This window comes from Pinus tabuliformis, chromosome 6 (genome assembly GCF_031772625.1).
Source record: "Pinus tabuliformis cultivar Carrire ecotype Pingquan chromosome 6, CPIR1, whole genome shotgun sequence".
NCBI classification, from domain to species: domain Eukaryota; kingdom Viridiplantae; phylum Streptophyta; class Pinopsida; order Pinales; family Pinaceae; genus Pinus; species Pinus tabuliformis.
The window spans coordinates 624,100,025-624,121,610 of record NC_142292.1 but is presented as its reverse complement, the minus strand read 5'-3'; the positions used below and the strand labels follow the sequence as shown (position 1 = coordinate 624,121,610).

The window sequence follows — 21,586 nt, the reverse complement described above, 5'->3', positions numbered from 1 at the left end:
AAGAAACCTTGAAAATCAGAAGGCAACGCACGTATATTTGTTGAAAATACATTCATGTCATTGAATTCGAACATGCAAGATCCTTAGTTGGAACTTCATTTCATAACATATTATGATGCAAAAAAAAATGTTCAGGATTTCTCCAATCTATAAGAGAGTTCACTCTCCAACATTTAAATCCCAAATCCCACATCCTGAATCCCATTAAAAAAAATCAAAATTCACATTTCCTTAATTTCCTATCATCCCCTAAGGCCTAGTAGATTGTAGCATACAGTTTAATTATAGTTCCATGCTACCTGAATGCTTCTGCTTTTTCAGTTAAAATGATCATAAATTTCATAATCCATAAAATTATATTATGTTCTTAAGAATGCTTGCTTGGTTATTATCACTTCATCCTAGGAGACAAATGCATGGCAGAATGATGGCCACCCGACAGAATATTGGGAAAACAATGGGCTCGATGTCGTAGATGCAGAAGTTCAACTGCCCTCTCGCTATAGAAGACAAATACATTATTAATTATCCGTAAACATTTAATAACCTTTTAACATAGGTGACATGTAAAGTTCATATAATTTCCACCACTTAGGTTGCCCACACAAAAATTTACTATCTATTTTTAATGTCATTTAATTTGTCATGGGATATGTAAGGTACAATTATGAGGTGCACTTAACTTGCCTTAAACACTGCACAAGCAACCTTTCCTCCTCAAATTCTGAATCCATGTCGACTCCTACATCCCAACCATCATTTGAATTTTTACGTAAATTTAGATAAACAAATTCATATAGTGATATCTACATCGGGGGAACAAAAGGGTTTTTATAACAAAGGTGGTTTCAATTTCATCATGTACATGTGTATCTTCATTTTCTTCACCATGTTTTCTCTCTTCATCTCATACAAAATCATTATTTTCTTCGAAAATTTCTTTATTAAATTTGTTTATATTGTTTATGACAACTACACTCTTCATGTCTTACATTTATTATTCTACATCGATAGGCCCTTCCATGACTTCTTAAATTAATATTGCAATATCAAAATCCTCTAGTTCTTTTGTCACAATAATCACTTCGTCAACAACTGCAATCCTCTATTGATCGGTGTTGCTGACATTTTCACTTTATGTCCTTTGTAGAATATTTCAAGCTTCTTTGGATGTGGTTTTTGTAGCAATATTAGGAAGCATCCTCTCATCCAAGCCTTTTTGAATAAGAAACAATGATGTTTCATACTCCTTGTTCTCTTCAAGTTTCTACCTCTAACCTTGAGTCATGGCCTCATAGGCTACCTGGCTTGAGGGTTCTTCAAACCCATTCAAAAAAATTTCCCATAAATAATCTATTAGTATCTTAATTTCCCACAATTCATAATTTCTACCAAAGAAAATAGGAGGGGGTGGAAGATAAGGACCACTAAAAATATCCATTCTTTGATGAATATGATATTTTCCAATATTTATCATGGTCTTGAGCTTGCAAAAAACCTTCAAACAATTACAATTTATATGCAAAACAAATGAGAGTTGTAGATTCCACTCTAGCAAACAACTAGGGCTCACAATGCTCATCCTTTCGATATGGTGGCTTCCTCAAATACCAAATGTTTCTCATCGCCCCCTCAACAAAAGAGTCTATGAAAGTAACATAACTAGGAGTTTTTAATGGATATGGGTTTCCAAAGTCCTTGATTTGGTGTATCTCTCAAATGAATTTGAAAATGGTCCTCTATACTAGGGCGTTTTTAATGGAAATGGGTTTACAAACCATTGTTTTGGTTTACCTCTCTATTTCTTTCTTTGTTGCATTGCTGGCTTCCCACATATGATGGTAGCCCCTTGCTCAAAACGGTAGAGGTTTCTATGAAAATGGTTCATTCAACAGCTGTTGTTCAAACACCTATCAATATCAAGTTGAGTCACTTAAAAGTTTTTGTAAATGATAAAGTGACTATTGTGACGCAAGATCACAATGGAAACACTTAGGGAGTTGGCTTACAATCGAGGCTGTAGGCTCGTGACTACAATTTAAGATGGGGGCTCGAGTATTGCGACTATGGTTCTTGGTAGAGGATATTATCTGCAATGGTTGGGGTAGCAACTCTACAAGAGCGTGATTCATTCTTAGGTAGAGGATTCTTCAAATTCCCTAGCCTGGTACCATTATGGGAGAGATAGGAGAAAATTAAGTTGCTATAATAATTAAACACTAGATAAGTCACAACAACATCCTATAATAACACACTACAATGTTGTTGAATTCCACAATTTAGAAGAATCTTTAAAATGCTAATAATAATTATATCAAAACCTATACAAAAGAAGCAATTAATACATTTCTAACTCCAACCAAAAACAACCTTGTACAATTGTGGAAATCATATGAACTTTACCTGTCACTTATGTTAAAAGGTTATTAAATGTTTAGGGATAGCTAATAATTTATTTGACTTCTATAGCTAGAGGGAACTTGAACTTTTGCATCTACGGCATCGAGCCCATTGTTTTCCCATTATTGTGTCGGGAAGCCATGATTTTCTAGAAGGAAGTTATTTTCATCTTCCACCTTCTTAGTATTGCAAATCTGGAAAATTTTATCATCCTAGGGAGTCTTGGGAGTAAACGATCGCTTGGTGTCACTCTGAAGTTCACGAGATTTATTTCTAATCCTAGCAATATTAATTTTACTCTTAGTGCTAGTCAACATAGAGAGATAATTTTGGTTATCAACGGTGGGGTTGATCACCTCCTTATAGTACCTTAGCTTCCTTTTATCCTCCATCTTCTTAACATCCCACATCTTGTCCCTAAAATTGGGGTTAATGGTATCTTTGATATTGTCCTTGCTTCCCATGATGATCTCCTCCTTAATCCCCCAAAGTTTTAGAAAATACTGAGCATCCTAATGCCACCCAAGCTTGGGGCACATGTGTGGGTTTTGCCTAATGTTAGAAGCAATTTTTGGGGGCCTCTTGGATTCCATATTGTGAAGATTCTTCTTATACATCAGATATGTAAACATAGTCGCACTTTCAATGGGGGACAGGCCAACTTCGATAAAGAGGATATGATACGGAGTATTTCCCTTGATGTTGAGGTTGTAGGTTATGAACTGCTTTTGGATCATCTCAATATTTCTCCACAACTCCCTAGGTATACTGCACACCCAAACTTCACATATCTATAAGATAACAGAGATGATGAGAGTATCAAAGAGGAACTTTTTTTACTTCAAATGAAAAGATCAATTGCCTTACAATTGTTTTCTAGCACATAATAAGCTTTGAAACCTCCAATAATTCTTTTCTCGATGCTATAATTTGAGTGGAGCTGATGAGGAAAGTTAATACCCAAATATTATAAGAAGAAACCTACTCAAGAAAATTGTTATCATAGACACAACTACCATGGGTGATGTTTTTACACTAGCCTTTAGTTGACTCGATTTTTTTTCCTCTCTCCTCCTCCTAGCACAAGGCAAAACCACCCCCTCGTTCGACTTGCTGATGAGGGCCATACTTTAATATTTAGATTATTATTTTAAATAATATTATTATTTTAAATAATAATGATAATAATAATATTTTTATTAATATAAATTAATAATATTCATTGATTTGTTAATTGAAGAAAATTTTAGGAAAAAATCACATAGAGAGTATTTGGTCAACGCGTTTCGAACCACCGAGGGTGGTCCATCTACAGGACAAGATGAAGATGCAGATCTCGGAGGAAGTTTAAATAAGATGAAAGGTCAACCTAACGGTTAGAGGAAAACGACTATATTTGAGTGGGGAGCGAAATTTATATATAATATATAATATTTTTTTTCTGGGTAAAAGTAACTTCTATATTAAGCAAGAAAAATATTTACATAATTTACAGCAACCAAGGGGGACAAGGCCACCCTCTAACAGAGACAACTGGGACAGACTATTTAACATTTTATAGAAAATAAAAATGACGGTGTTAAGAAAAAACATATTATTAATAATAAAAACAAATGTTAACGTAATAACTGAAATTCATCACAAATACACAATATTACTAAAAAAAACAAGATAAAAATAAATAATAAGAGAGAGCGAATCCTTATAAAACAAAAAGGGATAAAAAGCTCAGAAAAGAGGGGAAAGAGTAAGAGGAGAGGGCAGAAATCAACAGTTACTAATTTCAAGTCATCATCCCTACGAACCCGGATGAGCTGAATCCCTCAATTCCAATGGACTTCCCTAAACTTGCATTGATGAAATGAGATCACAAATTTTGCGAAGAGCTTAACCTCCACAATGCATATGTGATGGGTGCCCGTCTTCATGCATGTTCCGCTAAAGCCCAAGATTTGGTCCTCCCAAGTTTGTTAGCAAAGACATGTTCTTTAGCCCTTTGGTCAATAGACCAACCCATTGACCTATGTATGAGGACCCACTGGAACATGTGATGACAGAAACACATTTCAAAATCCATAGGGTTCACTTGGTCTTTAACCGATTTTAGGGAGCCTCTAATGGTGTTGAGGGGTCTAAAGGTCGAGGGAACATTATGTTTCCTCAGGATTCTCACAATATTTTTTGTCGTCCCTTGGATGAAGTGGAGGTGAGCTCTTGAATGTTGATCAAATGTGTCAGTCTTAACCTTACGACCCTTACCATCTTTGACGAAAGCTTTAACAAACCTCTCTTCCTTGGGCTATTTTTAACAATTATAAATAATAAGTCAAAATTCGATAACTTCAATTCAAATTAAAAAATTAATTTCTATAACATGCAAATATTTACTATTATAATAATATTATTTACTATTTTAGGAAATTAAATTATTGAATTGTTTGAAAATAGAAAAATAAATAAACACAAAATTTCATGGAAACATTCTTTAAAATTTTATGAAAAGATTCTTTCAAATCTTTCAAATCACTCTAAATTGTTTTTTTAATATATTTCTAGGCTTTTATGAATCATATTTACAAAATTAAAGGGTTTATAATACTAATCCTATTAATATTATCAACATTTAATATATTAATCCTAGTGTTTAATATTCATGTTAGGGTTTACCATGAATATGTATAATATTAATATTCCCTCTAGTTTATAATATTAATACCTTGTGTTCTCAATATTAATCTCTTGAATTTTTAATATTAGACTATTGGATTTATTAATCTCTTAGATTTTCTATAATAATTGGTTAGATTGATAATATTAATCCTTTAGATTTAATATTATTACATGGGTTTATAATGCATTGGATTTATATTGATATATATCATATTATTATAAATATAATAATTATTAATTATTACAATTATTTCATTAATATTATAATATTATTTTATTATTATGGATATAATAATATAATAATTATTATTAAATTTATATCATTAATATCTATCAATATTTCAACCAAATTTATTAATATAATTGATATAATATATCAATTACATTTATCATAGTATGTATCACATGAAAAATTGTATTGTTTGTGTAATAGCTTTTACTTTGTTAGTGGGTAACATGATGGTAACATAAAACTGATTCAGAATGAAATATAATATAATATACTATATATTACCATTGATATTATTTACATGTTTAAGGTGGACTCCTTAATTTCATAAGCATATACTTATATTATTCTTTATTATCCCATAACTATTTTCTCAAAATACGGGGGTGACGCAAATCAAATATTCTGGGCTATTACCCTACCCATTTCGCGAACTATGCTACCTCGCCTTCTTTCTCACTAACCTGAATCCCATGCCTACCTTGGAGAATAGAGAACTTAGTTATAATTTTTATAGCCACATAAGAGCTAAGTTAGTTATAATTCCCAATAAGAGCTCACTTACTCTCTCACCACCTTAACTTGGATATAATTCCCGGATAAGAGCTCAATTACACTCTCGCGACCTTACCTTTTTCAATGACATCAGGGAACACAAACTATGTGATTTTAGAATTTTATATCCTTTCATGCTTTACATTTCATGTTGTTTGAGTGTTGCATGTACAATACTTAAAGGGTAATTAGATTTTATGATTTAGGAAAATTAGATTTTATGATTTAGGAAATGATGATTTTTATGATTAGGAATATTTGTTTTCGGGATAATGAGAGGACTACGTAAATTTTTAGGTTTATAATAACATGCTTTTTAATAGTTTTATGCTGAGTGTTTAAAATAACCCATTTTACTTGGTAGTTGTATATCACGAGTAAAATACATTTCAATGTTTTAGGCTATGTTCTAAAAAATTAGTATGTAAACCATTTAATTTAAATGTAGCATAATGTTGAAACTAATTGGACGACATAGAAAATTTATAGTTATGATGATTTTAAATTTAAAGTGGATTAGTTTAAGATTTTAAGTCAAATTGATATTTCATCAAGAATGAGGAAGACATATATACTTAATTTGAGCTACATAAATTTTATTTCAAAAAATTTAAATGTAAACTAATTAAATTTTTTGATCTATATTTCTTATTTTTATCATCAATAAATTTTATTATTTAGGGGATATCATACTACTCAAAACCTTAGTTTTATTGATTTCTATATTTTTAATTGGGATTATAAGCTTATAAGGTAAAAAACCATACATAAAGGCACCAAAATAATAAAAATGAATAGAAAACATTCTTAAACTCCCAATTGAATGAAAATAATGCTTATGCGTACCTAGGCAGAATGACGTAAAGAAAAGCCACGGGAAATTAAAAGGCAACAACCATCAAAGCATTCCTAAAGGCAGCACTGAGTGGCATTTCCAAACTAGAGCAAACCCTAGACAATAAACTAAAATCTGGGACACTAAACCCTAGACATTTGTAAAATTGTGGAGTTTGATATCATAAACTCTTGGCCACCAAAATTTTGGAGTGTTCTAATTGTTTTTATGTGAAAAATGGATTTAGTATTATTGAAAACTTTGGGCCACCAAAATTTTGGAGTTTGACATCAAAAATTCTTGGCCATGAAAATTTTGGAATTTGACATAAAAAATTCATGGCCACCTAAATTTTAAAGCTTTCTAATTGTGTTTTTGATAATGTAAATGGATTTAGTATCATCAAAAGTCATGAGCCACCAAAATCTTAGAGCTAGATATCAAAAACTATGGGCGGCCAAAATTTTAGAGCTCGAAAACTCTAACCTATATTTACAAATTTTTTTCCTAATTTTACCAAAATCATATGGAAATTTTCATAATTTTCTAGGTGGGAAAATTGGAAACCTAATTAGTCTAAACAAAACCGAACCAAACCAGATGAACCTAACCTAGTGGGATATCATAATCGATGCGGATCTATGTTTTCTTACCTTACTGTACTCGTATATTTACCCAGCATTCGTGATATTTTTATGCTACCATCTCGTCTTTTGCTCTGTTGTCGAATAGGTGACAATATACGTGCAGGGACCCGCAGAGATCACGTTCCCGGAACCCTTCAACGAATGGAAGTAAAATTTACACCAGAGCTATAAGTATGCACCCGACACTATAGTATCTTCACCCCCTCGTTTTTCGCTTTTAAGTTTAACCATCCCGCAGACACAGAGTTTCGCGTTTCCAGAACATAGAAACGATGAATAACTTTGTACGTCTAGGGGCTGGCATTTTAGGTTCGTCAACGCTACCGTACTCCGCAATATTATGTTAGCTCTCTTTTTTCTGTTATTATAAACGTCATAGTTTTCAAGTTGGACGTATAGATTGAATGTTTAGATTCTAGTTCCTGTTAAACTGTAGCTGAACTATATAGTAACGTCAGCGTCTGGTTAATCTTACATGACTTTACAGGAAGTGCCATTGCTCTTCTTATGTACGGAGCATCAATGTAAGTGTAATAGTTATCACCGCATAACCCATATTATTAATTTCTGATATTATTTTAGTGTAATCGCCCTGAATAGTACTAGGTTGAAGCGAGTTATTCAGATTAGAAAGGCAGAGAGGCTCATGGTATTAATAAACGATGATAATATTTTAACCCTGAACAGAACCACATTCAAGAAGGTGATCCAAATGAGAAGTACGGAGAGTTTTTCAGGCTTTCCATACGCAATAGCGTTGTACAACTGCATTCTGTACACGTGGTATGGATCGCCTCTAATCAGCAATGGGTGGGAAAACATTGTTGTTATGGTTGTCAATGCTGTTGGCTTCCTACTTGAGTGCTGCTTTATTTGCATCTATCTCACTTTCGCTCCACCTAAACCCAAGGTATTATCTTGTCATATTTATTTGCTGCAAATAGTTTGGAGGTTCCATAAGACCTATTTTTGTCAATCAACATGACATAGATCCTTGGTATCATTTGGCAGTTCAAAATCAGTTAATGTTCAATGAATATTTCTTGCAGAGGAAAATGGTAGGAATGGTTATAGGCGTGTTGATGGTGTTTGGAACTATTGCAATAACTTCCTTTTTGGCTGTCCATGATCACAACAAAAGGAAGGCCGTTGTAGGAACTGCAGGATTAGTGGCAACTGCCATTCTCTACGCTTCTCCACTATCTGTAATTGTAAGCTTTACACTGCATTAGCTCTTTATAATGGCGCATCCATCGTTTAGATTTAGTTATTGTTACGTGTACAACATGGCATTTATTGTTAATATTTCTTACCGAGTTTCTTAAACTGCAGAGAACGGTAATTCAAACCAAGAGCGTGGAATTCATGCCCAGCTTCTATTTCTCCTTCTTTGCTTTCCTTGGGAGTGTGCTTTGGATGGTATATGGCGCTCTTAGCAAGGATATCATCATCATGGTAAGGTTACTACTTTATATCAGAGAATTCCTCTGGCGTATAGTGTTTCTTGTTCTCACTGACGTTATAAGCTACAACTGAATCATACTTTGTTTTTGCAGGCACCAAACTTTGTCGGTGTGCCATTAGGGTTGGCTCAGATGATTTTATTCTGTGTTTATCGAGGCAAAAAGAGCCAACGCGTTGAAAACGAAAGATGGATGGAGGCAAACAACGGGACTTTATCAAAGAGAGGAGCGACGTGGAAAAACCAAAATGCCCCTGGGATGACCAAGATATCGAAATGCAGTTGAATGTATGACTTGGCCGAAGCCGACCAAACTCTTTATCCTCTGCGATAAAATTTGCATCGTATTTTCGTTATTTTACACACTTGCTAGTGTGCAGCCATATCGAATTACGACTCGGGCTTTCAGTCAGTGCATGATACCGAAGTGTGATAAGTTCATGTAAAATTCTGTGGACTCTATGATTTATTAAAACAGTCCAGTTTCCATTTCTGTCATTCAGCAGTGTCCGTAAATCTTGTGCAGTGTCCGTAAATCTTGTGATATCTATATAGAAGAATGTAAAATTTAAATCTATTATCATAGAATTTAATTAAATTTTGAACCAGCGAAGCACAAAACATTTGGGGTATCCATATGCGTAAAGCGAAAGCAACTTTAGTGCAACTCTCAGCTTCGAATGCGATGCACGCCCAAACTCGAATTTCAAACAAATGGCTGACAAATGCATGACGAAATCATGACTGAAATATGCCAGACAGAATAATGGAAAGCGAAAAACAGTAGGCTTGATGTAACATATGCAAGAGGACAAATGCCCTCGGCTATAGAACTCAAATAAATTATTAGCTATCCTTAAACATTAAATAACTTTTTAAAAGAAGTGACATGTAAAGTTCATATAATTTTCACAACTGCAGTATGTTGTTTTTTTTTTGGAATTACAAATGTATTAATTATTTTTTTTATATAGGTTTTGGTAGGTTATGTGGAGTTTAGAGTCTAAATATTAACAGTTAGTAAAGCATGTGAATTAATATTGGTATAAATATTATTAGCATTTAAAAAAAATGATACATTGTCGAATTCAACAACATTGTTGTGTGTTATTATAGGGGTTTATGGTTACTAATTTAGTGTTTAATTACTATAGCAATTTAATTTCCTCCTATGGCTAAGGAATTTGAAGAATCTTTTATCTAAGAATGATGGATGTTCTTGTAGAGTTGTTACCCAACCATTGCACTTAAGAGCCTCTACCAAGAACCATAGTTGTAATAGTGGAGCCCCCATCTTAAGCTGTAGCTCCATCTTAAGTTGTAGTCACGAGACTAGAGCCTCGATTGTAAGTTGCTTCCCTAAAGTGTTGTCATGGTGAGCTTGAGTCACAGTAGTCACTTCATCATCAATAAGAACTTTATGTGACTCAACTTAATGCTGGGAAGTGTTTCAAAAACCATTGTTGAATGGGCCATTTGCAGAGAAAACTCTACCACTTTGAGCAAGGGGCTACCATCATATGTAGGAAGGAAACAATGGAACAAAGCGAGCAATAGAGAGATAAACCGAATCAAGGGTTTGTAAACCCACACTACTACATGTGGGGGGTGTTTTCAGACAATATTTAAGACAATTTTCGAGTCAATTGTCTTAACTTTAGAAAAAAGGAAACTTGTGTATTGTCTTAATTATTGTGTTTAAGCGGGTTTCTCAAAATTATAGTCTTAAAAATTTGTCTCTATAAAGACAATATAGAACATATATTATTCTTGTCTCTATAAAGATAGAGACATTAGTGCCTCTTAAGAGACAGTTTCATTTGTCTCTATAGAGACACTTTCATTTTTGTCTATAGAGAGACTTTCATTTTTGTCTCTTTAGAGACAATTACATTTTTTTCTCTTCAAGGACAATAGCTGAGATTAAAAACATACTATTTCTATACAGACTCTAAGTCCATAATTCCAACTATTGTTTCTCTAGAGAGAATATGAAAAAATATAAAAAAAAAAACAGAATCATTTTAAATTTTATTTTGAGGTGGTTTCAACATTTAATGTTCGCAAATAGTGATTTTAATTACTTGAAATCTCTGTTCTTTATGGAAAAAAAAAGGAATAAATTCCAATTTTTTTAAAGTTAACAATAAAGTCATTTTAAATATAACTGAAAAAACAATTCCCAAAACATTACAACTTTGGAAAGAAACCTTGAAAATCTGAAGGCAACGCACGTATATTTGTTGAAAATACATTCATGTCATTGAATTCGAACATGCAAGATCCTTAGTTGGAACTTCATTTCATAACATATTATGATGCAAAAAAAAATGTTCAGGATTTCTCCAATCTATAAGAGAGTTCACTCTCCAACATTTAAATCCCAAATCCCACATCCTGAATCCCTTTAAAAAAAATCTAAATTCACATTTCCTTAATTTCCTATCATCCCCTAAGGCCTAGTAGATTGTAGCATACTGTTTAATTATAGTTCCATGCTACCTGAATGCTTCTGCTTTTTCAGTTAAAATGATCATAAATTTCATAATCCATAAAATTATATTATGTTCTTAAGAATGCTTGCTTGGTTATTATCACTTCATCCTAGGAGACAAATGCATGCAATAATGATGGCCACCCGACATAATATTGGGAAAACAATGGGCTCGATGTCGTAGATGCAGAAGTTCAACTGCCCTCTCGCTATAGAATACAAATACATTATTAATTATCCGTAAACATTTAATAACCTTCTAACATAGGTGACATGTAAAGTTCATATAATTTCCACCACTTAGGTTGCCCACACAAAAATTTACTATCTATTTTTAATGTCATTTAATTTGTCATGGGATATGTAAGGTACAATTATGAGGTGCACTTAACTTGCCTTAAACACTGCACAAGCAACCTTTCCTCCTCAAATTCTGAATCCATGTCGACTCCTACATCCCAAACATCATTTGAATTTTTACGTAAATTTAGATAAACAAATTCATATAGTGATATCTACATCGGGGGAGAAAAAGGGTTTTTATAACAAAGGTGGTTTCAATTTCATCATGTACATGTGTATCTTCATTTTCTTCACCATGTTTTCTCTCTTCATCTCATACAAAATCATTATTTTCTTCGAAAATTTCTTTATTAAATTTGTTTATATTGTTTATGACAACTACACTCTTCATGTCTTACATTTATTATTCTACATCGATAGGACCTTCCATGACTTCTTAAATTAATATTGCAATATCAAAATCCTCTAGTTCTTTTGTCACAATAATCACTTCGTCAACAACTGCAATCCTCTCTTGATCGGTGTTGCTGACATTTTCACTTTATGTCCTTTGTAGAATATTTCAAGCTTCTTTGGATGTGGTTTTTGTAGCAATATTAGGAAGCATCCTCTCATCCAAGCCTTTTTGAATAAGAAACAATGATGTTTCATACTCCTTGTTCTCTTCAAGTTTCTACCTCTAACCTTGAGTCATGGCCTCATAGGCTACCTGGCTTGAGGGTTCTTCAAACCCATTCAAAAAAAATTCCCATAAATAATCTATTAGTATCTTAATTTCCCACAATTCATAATTTCTACCAAAGAAAATAGGAGGGGGTGGAAGATAAGGACCACTAAAAATATCCATTCTTTTATGAATATGATATTTTCCAATATTTATCATGGTCTTGAGCTTGCAAAAAACCTTCAAACAATTACAATTTATATGCAAAACAAATGAGAGTTGTAGAATCCACTCTAGCAAACAACTAGGGCTCACAATGCTCATCCTTTCGATATGGTGGCTTCCTCAAATACCAAATGTTTCTCATCGCCCCCTCAACAAAAGAGTCTATGAAAGTATCATAACTAGGAGTTTTTAATGGATATGGGTTTCCAAAGTCCTTGATTTGGTGTATCTCTCAAATGATTTTGAAAATGGTCCTCTATACTAGGGCGTTTTTAATGGAAATGGGTTTACAAACCATTGTTTTGGTTTACCTCTCTATTTCTTTCTTTGTTGCATTGCTGGCTTCCCACATATGATGGTAGCCCCTTGCTCAAAATGGTAGAGGTTTCTATGAAAATGGTTCATTCAACAGCTGTTGTTCAAACACCTATCAATATCAAGTTGAGTCACTTAAAAGTTTTTGTAAATGATAAAGTGACTATTGTGATGCAAGATCACAATGGAAACACTTAGGGAGTTGGCTTACAATCGAGGCTGTAGGCTCGTGACTACAATTTAAGATGGGGGCTCGAGTATTGCGACTATTGTTCTTGGTAGAGAATATTATCTGCAATGGTTGGGGTAGCAACTCTACAAGAGCGTGATTCATTCTTAGGTAGAGGATTCTTCAAAATTCCCTAGCCTGGTACCATTATGGGAGAGATAGGAGAAAATTAAGTTGCTATAATAATTAAACACTAGATAAGTCACAACAACATCCTATAATAACACACTACAATGTTGTTGAATTCCACAATTTAGAAGAATCTTTAAAATGCTAATAATAATTATATCAACTTTAACTCACATGCTTTAATAACTATCACTTTATTTAGACTTGAAACACCACATAACCTACCAAAACCTACACAAAAGAAGCAATTAATACATTTCTAACTCCAACCAAAAACAACCTTGTACAATTGTGGAAATCATATGAACTTTACCTGTCACTTATGTTAAAAGGTTATTAAATGTTTAGCGATAGCTAATAATTTATTTGACTTCTATAGCTAGAGGGAACTTGAACTTTTGCATCTACGGCATCGAGCCCATTGTTTTCCCATTATTGTGTCGGGAAGCCATGATTTTCTAGAAGGAAGTTATTTTCATCTTCCACCTTCTTAGTATTGCAAATCTGGAAAATTTTATCATCCTAGGGAGTCTTGGGAGTAGACGATCGCTTGGTGTCACTCTGAAGTTCACGAGATTTATTTCTAATCCTAGCAATATTAATTTTACTCTTAGTGCTAGTCAACATAGAGAGATAATTTTGGTTATCAACGGTGGGGTTGATCACCTCCTTATAGTACCTTAGCTTCCTTTTATCCTCCATCTTCTTAACATCCCACATCTTGTCCCTAAAATTGGGGTTAATGGTATCTTTGATATTGTCCTTGCTTCCCATGATGATCTCCTCCTTAATCCCCCAAAGTTTTAGAAAATACTGAGCATCCTAATGCCACCCAAGCTTGGGGCACATGTGTGGGTTTTGCCTAATGTTAGAAGCAATTTTTGGGGGCCTCTTGGATTCCATATTGTGAAGATTCTTCTTATACATCAGATATGTAAACATAGTCGCACTTTCAATGGGGGACAGGCCAACTTCGATAAAGAGGATATGATACGGAGTATTTCCCTGGATGTTGAGGTTGTAGGTTATGAACTGCTTTTGGATCATCTCAATATTTCTCCACAACTCCCTAGGTATACTGCACACCCAAACTTCACATATCTATAAGATAACAGAGATGATGAGAGTATCAAAGAGGAACTTTTTTTACTTCAAATGAAAAGATCAACTGCCTTACAATTGTTTTCTAGCACATAATAAGCTTTGAAACCTCCAATAATTCTTTTCTCGATGCTATAATTTGAGTGGAGCTGATGAGGAAAGTTAATACCCAAATATTATAAGAAGAAACCTACTCAAGAAAATTGTTATCATAGACACAACTACCATGGGTGATGTTTTTACACTAGCCTTTAGTTGACTCGATTTTTTTTCCTCTCTCCTCCTCCTAGCACAAGGCAAAACCACCCCCTCGTTCGACTTGTTGATGAGGGCCATACTTTAATATTTAGATTATTATTTTAAATAATATTATTATTTTAAATAATATTATTATTTTAAATAATAATGATAATAATAATATTTTTATTAATATAAATTAATAATATTCATTCATTTGTTAATTCAAGAAAATTTTAGGAAAAAATCACATAGAGAGTATTTGGTCAACGCGTTTCGAACCACCGAGGGTGGTCCATCTACAAGACAAGATGAAGATGCAGATCTCCGAGGAAGTTTAAATAAGATGATAGGTCAACCTAACGGTTAGAGGAAAACGACTATATTTGAGTGGGGAGCGAAATTTATATATATATAATATTATAAACCAACCAAAATTCTATTTACATTAAATTTCTTAAATAATTAATAAATAATAATTTAATTATTTGAAATAAATATTTAATATATTAATTAGCTTATTCATTCCTTATTTATTAATGTATTTATTTATTTGATTATCCAAATAGGAAATATTGTGTAAAATAAAATAAAATAAAATAAAAATATATAAATAACTAAATAACTAAACTAAAGTAAATAAAATATAAATAAATAAATAATAAAGAGGATAAATAAATATATAAAAATAAAAAGTGACGGTGTGCATTAAAAAGAATAAAAATAAAAATATAACCAATTATTAATATATATATATATATATATATATATATATATATATATATATATATATATATACACAAAATAAATAATAAAAGGGGATAAAAAAACAATAATAAAATGAAAACTATTTAAAATTATATAGAAAATAAAAAAGACGGTGTTAAGAAAAAAACATATTATTAATAATAATAACAAATGTTAATAGTAATAACTGAAATTCATCACAAATACACAATATTACTAAAAAAACAATAAAAATAAATAATAAGAGAGAGCGAATCCTCTATAAAACAAAAAGGGATAAAAAGCTCAGAAAAAGAGGGGAAAGAGTAAGAGGAGAGGGCAGAAATCCAACAGTTACTAATTTTCAAGTCATCATCCCTACTAACGTTATTAGAGGATCCCTCAATTCCAATGGCTTCCCTAAACTTGCATTGATGAAATGAGAAATTTTTGCGAAGAGCTTAACCTCCACAATGCATATGTGATGGTTGGTCTTCACTGCATGTTCCGCTAAAGCCCAAGATTTGGTCCTCCCAAGTTTGTTAGCAAAGACATGTTCTTTAGCCCTTTGGTCAATAGACCAACCCATTTCTCCTATGTATGAGGACCCACACGAACATGTGATGACAGAAACACATTTCAAAATCCATAGGGTTCACCTGGTCTTTAACCGATTTTAGGGAGCCTCTAATGGTGTTGAGGGGTCTAAAGGTCGAGGGAACATTATGTTTCCTCAGGATTCTCACAATATTTTTTGTCGTCCCTTGGATGAAGTGGAGGTGAGCTCTTGAATGTTGATCAAATGTGTCAGTCTTAACCTTACGACCCTTACCATCTTTGACGAAAGCTTTAACAAACCTCTCTTCCTTGGGCTATTTTTAACAATTATAAATAATAAGTCAAAATTCGATAACTTCAATTCAAATTAAAAAATTAATTTCTATAACATGCAAATATTTACTATTATAATAATATTATTTACTATTTTAGGAAATTAAATTATTGAATTGTTTGAAAATAGAAAAATAAATAAACACAAAATTTCATGGAAACATTCTTTAAAATTTTATGAAAAGATTCTTTCAAATCTTTCAAATCACTCTAAATTGTTTTTTTAATATATTTCTAGGCTTTTATGAATCATATTTACCAAATTAAAGGGTTTATAATACTAATCCTATTAATATTATCAACATTTAATATATTAATCCTAGTGTTTAATATTCATGTTAGGGTTTACCATGAATATGTATAATATTAATATTCCCTCTAGTTTATAATATTAATACCTTGTGTTCTCAATATTAATCTCTTGAATTTTTAATATTAGACTATTGGATTTATTAATCTCTTAGATTTTCTATAATAATTGGTTAGATTGATAATATTAATCCTTTAGATTTAATATTATTACATGGGTTTATAATGCATTGGATTTATATTGATATATATCATATTATTATAATATAATAATTATAATTATTACAATTATTTCATTAATATTATAATATTATTTTATTATTATGGATATAATAATATAATAATTATTATTAAATTTATATCATTAATATCTATCAATATTTCAACCAAATTTATTAATATAATTGATATAATATATCAATTACATTTATCATAGTATGTATCACATGAAAAATTGTATTGTTTGTGTAATAGCTTTTACTTTGTTAGTGGGTAACATGATGGTAACATAAAACTGATTCAGAATGAAATATAATATAATATACTATATATTACCATTGATATTATTTACATGTTTAAGGTGGACTCCTTAATTTCATAAGCATATACTTATATTATTCTTTACTATCCCATAACTATTTTCTCAAAATACGGGGGTGACGCAAATCAAATATTCTGGGCTATTACCCTACCCATTTCGCGAACTATGCTACCTCGCCTTCTTTCTCACTAACCTAAATCCCATGCCTACCTTGGAGAATAGAGAACTTAGTTATAATTTTTATAGCCACATAAGAGCTAAGTTAGTTATAATTCCCAAATAAGAGCTCACTTACTCTCTCACCACCTTAACTTGGATATAATTCCCGGATAAGAGCTCAATTACACTCTCGCGACCTTACCTTTTTCAATGACATCAGGGAACACAAACTATGTGATTTTAGAATTTTATATCCTTTCATGCTTTACATTTCATGTTGTTTGAGTGTTGCATGTACAATACTTAAAGGGTAATTAGATTTTATGATTTAGGAAAATTAGATTTTATGATTTAGGAAATGATGATTTTTATGATTAGGAATATTTGTTTTCGGGATAATGAGAGGACTACGTAAATTTTTAGGTTTATAATAACATGCTTTTTAATAGTTTTATGCTGAGTGTTTAAAATAACCCATTTTACTTGGTAGTTGTATATCACGAGTAAAATACATTTCAATGTTTTAGGCTATGTTCTAAAAAATTAGTATGTAAACCATTTAATTTAAATGTAGCATAATGTTGAAACTAATTGGACGACATAGAAAATTTATAGTTATGATGATTTTAAATTTAAAGTGGATTAGTTTAAGATTTTAAGTCAAATTGATATTTCATCAAGAATGAGGAAGACATATATACTTAATTTGAGCTACATAAATTTTATTTCAAAAAATTTAAATGTAAACTAATTAAATTTTTTGATCTATATTTCTTATTTTTATCATCAATAAATTTTATTATTTGGGATATCATACTACTCAAAACCTTAGTTTTATTGATTTCTATATTTTTAATTGGGATTATAAGCTTATAAGGTAAAAAACCATACATAAAGGCACCAAAATAATAAAAATGAATAGAAAACATTCTTAAACTCCCAATTGAATGAAAATAATGCTTATGCGTACCTAGGCAGAATGACGTAAAGAAAAGCCACGGGAAATTAAAAGGCAACAACCATCAAAGCATTCCTAAAGGCAGCACTGAGTGGCATTTCCAAACTAGAGCAAACCCTAGACAATAAACTAAAATCTGGGACACTAAACCCTAGACATTTGTAAAATTGTGGAGTTTGATATCATAAACTCTTGGCCACCAAAATTTTGGAGTGTTCTAATTGTTTTTATGTGAAAAATGGATTTAGTATTATTGAAAACTTTGGGCCACCAAAATTTTGGAGTTTGACATCAAAAATTCTTGGCCATGAAAATTTTGGAATTTGACATAAAAAATTCATGGCCACCTAAATTTTAAAGCTTTCTAATTGTGTTTTTGATAATGTAAATGGATTTAGTATCATCAAAAGTCATGAGCAACCAAAATCTTAGAGCTAGATATCAAAAACTATGGGCGGCCAAAATTTTAGAGCTCGAAAACTCTAACCTATATTTACAAATTTTTTTTCCTAATTTTACCAAAATCATATGGAAATTTTCATAATTTTCTAGGTGGGAAAATTGGAAACCTAATTAGTCTAAACAAAACCGAACCAAACCAGATGAACCTAACCTAGTGGGATATCATAATCGATGCGGATCTATGTTTTCTTACCTTACTGTACTCGTATATTTACCCAGCATTCGTGATATTTTTATGCTACCATCTCGTCTTTTGCTCTGTTGTCGAATAGGTGACAATATACGTGCAGGGACCCGCATAGATCACGTTCCCGGAACCCTTCAACGAATGGAAGTAAAATTTACACCAGAGCTATAAGTATGCACCCGACACTATAGTATCTTCACCCCCTCGTTTTTCGCTTTTAAGTTTAACCATCCCGCAGACACAGAGTTTCGCGTTTCCAGAACATAGAAACGATGAATAACTTTGTACGTCTAGGGGCTGGCATTTTAGGTTCGTCAACGCTACCGTACTCCGCAATATTATGTTAGCTCTCTTTTTTCTGTTATTATAAACGTCATAGCTTTCAAGTTGGACGTATAGATTGAATGTTTAGATTCTAGTTCCTTTTAAACTGTAGCTGAACTATATAGTAACGTCAGCGTCTGGTTAATCTTACATGACTTTACAGGAAGTGCCATTGCTCTTCTTATGTACGGAGCATCAATGTAAGTGTAATAGTTATCACCGCATAACCCATATTATTAATTTCTGATATTATTTTAGTGTAATCGCCCTGAATAGTACTAGGTTGAAGCGAGTTATTCAGATTAGAAAGGCAGAGAGGCTCATGGTATTAATAAACGATGATAATATTTTAACCCTGAACAGAACCACATTCAAGAAGGTGATCCAAATGAGAAGTACGGAGAGTTTTTCAGGCTTTCCATACGCAATAGCGTTGTACAACTGCATTCTGTACACGTGGTATGGATCGCCTCTAATCAGCAATGGGTGGGAAAACATTGTTGTTATGGTTGTCAATGCTGTTGGCTTCCTACTTGAGTGCTGCTTTATTTGCATCTATCTCACTTTCGCTCCACCTAAACCCAAGGTATTATCTTGTCATATTTATTTGCTGCAAATAGTTTGGAGGTTCCATAAGACCTATTTTTGTCAATCAACATGACATAGATCCTTGGTATCATTTGGCAGTTCAAAATCAGTTAATGTTCAATGAATATTTCTTGCAGAGGAAAATGGTAGGAATGGTTATAGGCGTGTTGATGGTGTTTGGAACTATTGCAATAACTTCCTTTTTGGCTGTCCATGATCACAACAAAAGGAAGGCCGTTGTAGGAACTGCAGGATTAGTGGCAACTGCCATTCTCTACGCTTCTCCACTATCTGTAATTGTAAGCTTTACACTGCATTAGCTCTTTATAATGGCGCATCCATCGTTTAGATTTAGTTATTGTTACGTGTACAACATGGCATTTATTGTTAATATTTCTTACCGAGTTTCTTAAACTGCAGAGAACGGTAATTCAAACCAAGAGCGTGGAATTCATGCCCAGCTTCTATTTCTCCTTCTTTGCTTTCCTTGGGAGTGTGCTTTGGATGGTATATGGCGCTCTTAGCAAGGATATCATCATCATGGTAAGGTTACTACTTTATATCAGAGAATTCCTCTGGCGTATAGTGTTTCTTGTTCTCACTGACGTTATAAGCTACAACTGAATCATACTTTGTTTTCGCAGGCACCAAACTTTGTCGGTGTGCCATTAGGGTTGGCTCAGATGATTTTATTTTGTGTTTATCGAGGCAAAAAGAGCCAACGCGTTGAAAACGAAAGATGGATGGAGGCAAACAACGGGACTTTATCAAAGAGAGGAGCGACGTGGAAAAACCAAAATGCCCCTGGGATGACCAAGATATCGAAATGCAGTTGAATGTATGACTTGGCCGAAGCCGACCAAACTCTTTATCCTCTGCGATAAAATTTGCATCGTATTTTCGTTATTTTACACACTTGCTAGTGTGCAGCCATATCGAATTACGACTCGGGCTTTCAGTCAGTGCATGATACCGAAGTGTGATAAGTTCATGTAAAATTCTGTGGACTCTATGATTTATTAAAACAGTCCAGTTTCCATTTCTGTCATTCAGCAGTGTCCGTAAATCTTGTGCAGTGTCCGTAAATCTTGTGATATCTATATAGAAGAATGTAAAATTTAAATCTATTATCATAGAATTTAATTAAATTTTAAACCAGCGAAGCACAAAACATTTGGGGTATCCATATGCGTAAAGCGAAAGCAACTTTAGTGCAACTCTCAGCTTCGAATGCGATGCACGCCCAAACTCGAATTTCAAACAAATGGCTGACAAATGCATGACGAAATCATGACTGAAATATGCCAGACAGAATAATGGAAAGCGAAAAACAGTAGGCTTGATGTAACATATCCAAGAGGACAAATGCCCTCGGCTATAGGACTCAAATAAATTATTAGCTATCCTTAAACATTAAATAACTTTTTAAAAGAAGTGACATGTAAAGTTCATATAATTTTCACAACTGCAGTATGTTGTTTTTTTTTTGGAATTACAAATGTATTAATTATTTTTTTTATATAGGTTTTGGTAGGTTATGTGGAGTTTAGAGTCTAAATATTAACAGTTAGTAAAGCATGTGAATTAATATTGGTATAAATATTATTAGCATTTAAAAAAAATGATACATTGTCGAATTCAACAACATTGTTGTGTGTTATTATAGGGGTTTATGGTTACTAATTTAGTGTTTAATTACTATAGCAATTTAATTTCCTCCTATGGCTAAGGAATTTGAAGAATCTTTTATCTAAGAATGATGGATGTTCTTGTAGAGTTGTTACCCAACCATTGCACTTAAGAGCCTCTACCAAGAACCATAGTTGTAATAGTGGAGCCCCCATCTTAAGCTGTAGCTCCATCTTAAGTTGTAGTCACGAGACTAGAGCCTCGATTGTAAGTTGCTTCCCTAAAGTGTTGTCATGGTGAGCTTGAGTCACAGTAGT

General features: G+C 32.6%; 2 protein-coding genes across 2 annotated transcripts; both read left to right on the top strand.

The window, feature by feature from the left end:
• Positions 1-7,608: 7,608 nt before the first annotated feature.
• Positions 7,609-9,084, top strand: LOC149260150 (bidirectional sugar transporter SWEET3b-like). Its single transcript, XM_089456952.1, has 6 exons — positions 7,609-7,645; positions 7,824-7,860; positions 8,024-8,246; positions 8,386-8,547; positions 8,669-8,791; positions 8,893-9,084. The coding sequence occupies exons 1-6, from the start codon at positions 7,609-7,611 to the stop codon at positions 9,082-9,084; spliced, it is 774 nt and encodes a 257-aa protein (XP_089313078.1).
• Positions 9,085-19,000: 9,916 nt separating this feature from the next.
• On the top strand, positions 19,001-20,476 carry LOC149260149 (bidirectional sugar transporter SWEET3b-like). The gene is made up of 6 exons (XM_089456945.1): positions 19,001-19,037; positions 19,216-19,252; positions 19,416-19,638; positions 19,778-19,939; positions 20,061-20,183; positions 20,285-20,476. The coding sequence occupies exons 1-6, from the start codon at positions 19,001-19,003 to the stop codon at positions 20,474-20,476; spliced, it is 774 nt and encodes a 257-aa protein (XP_089313071.1).
• Positions 20,477-21,586: the final 1,110 nt, after the last annotated feature.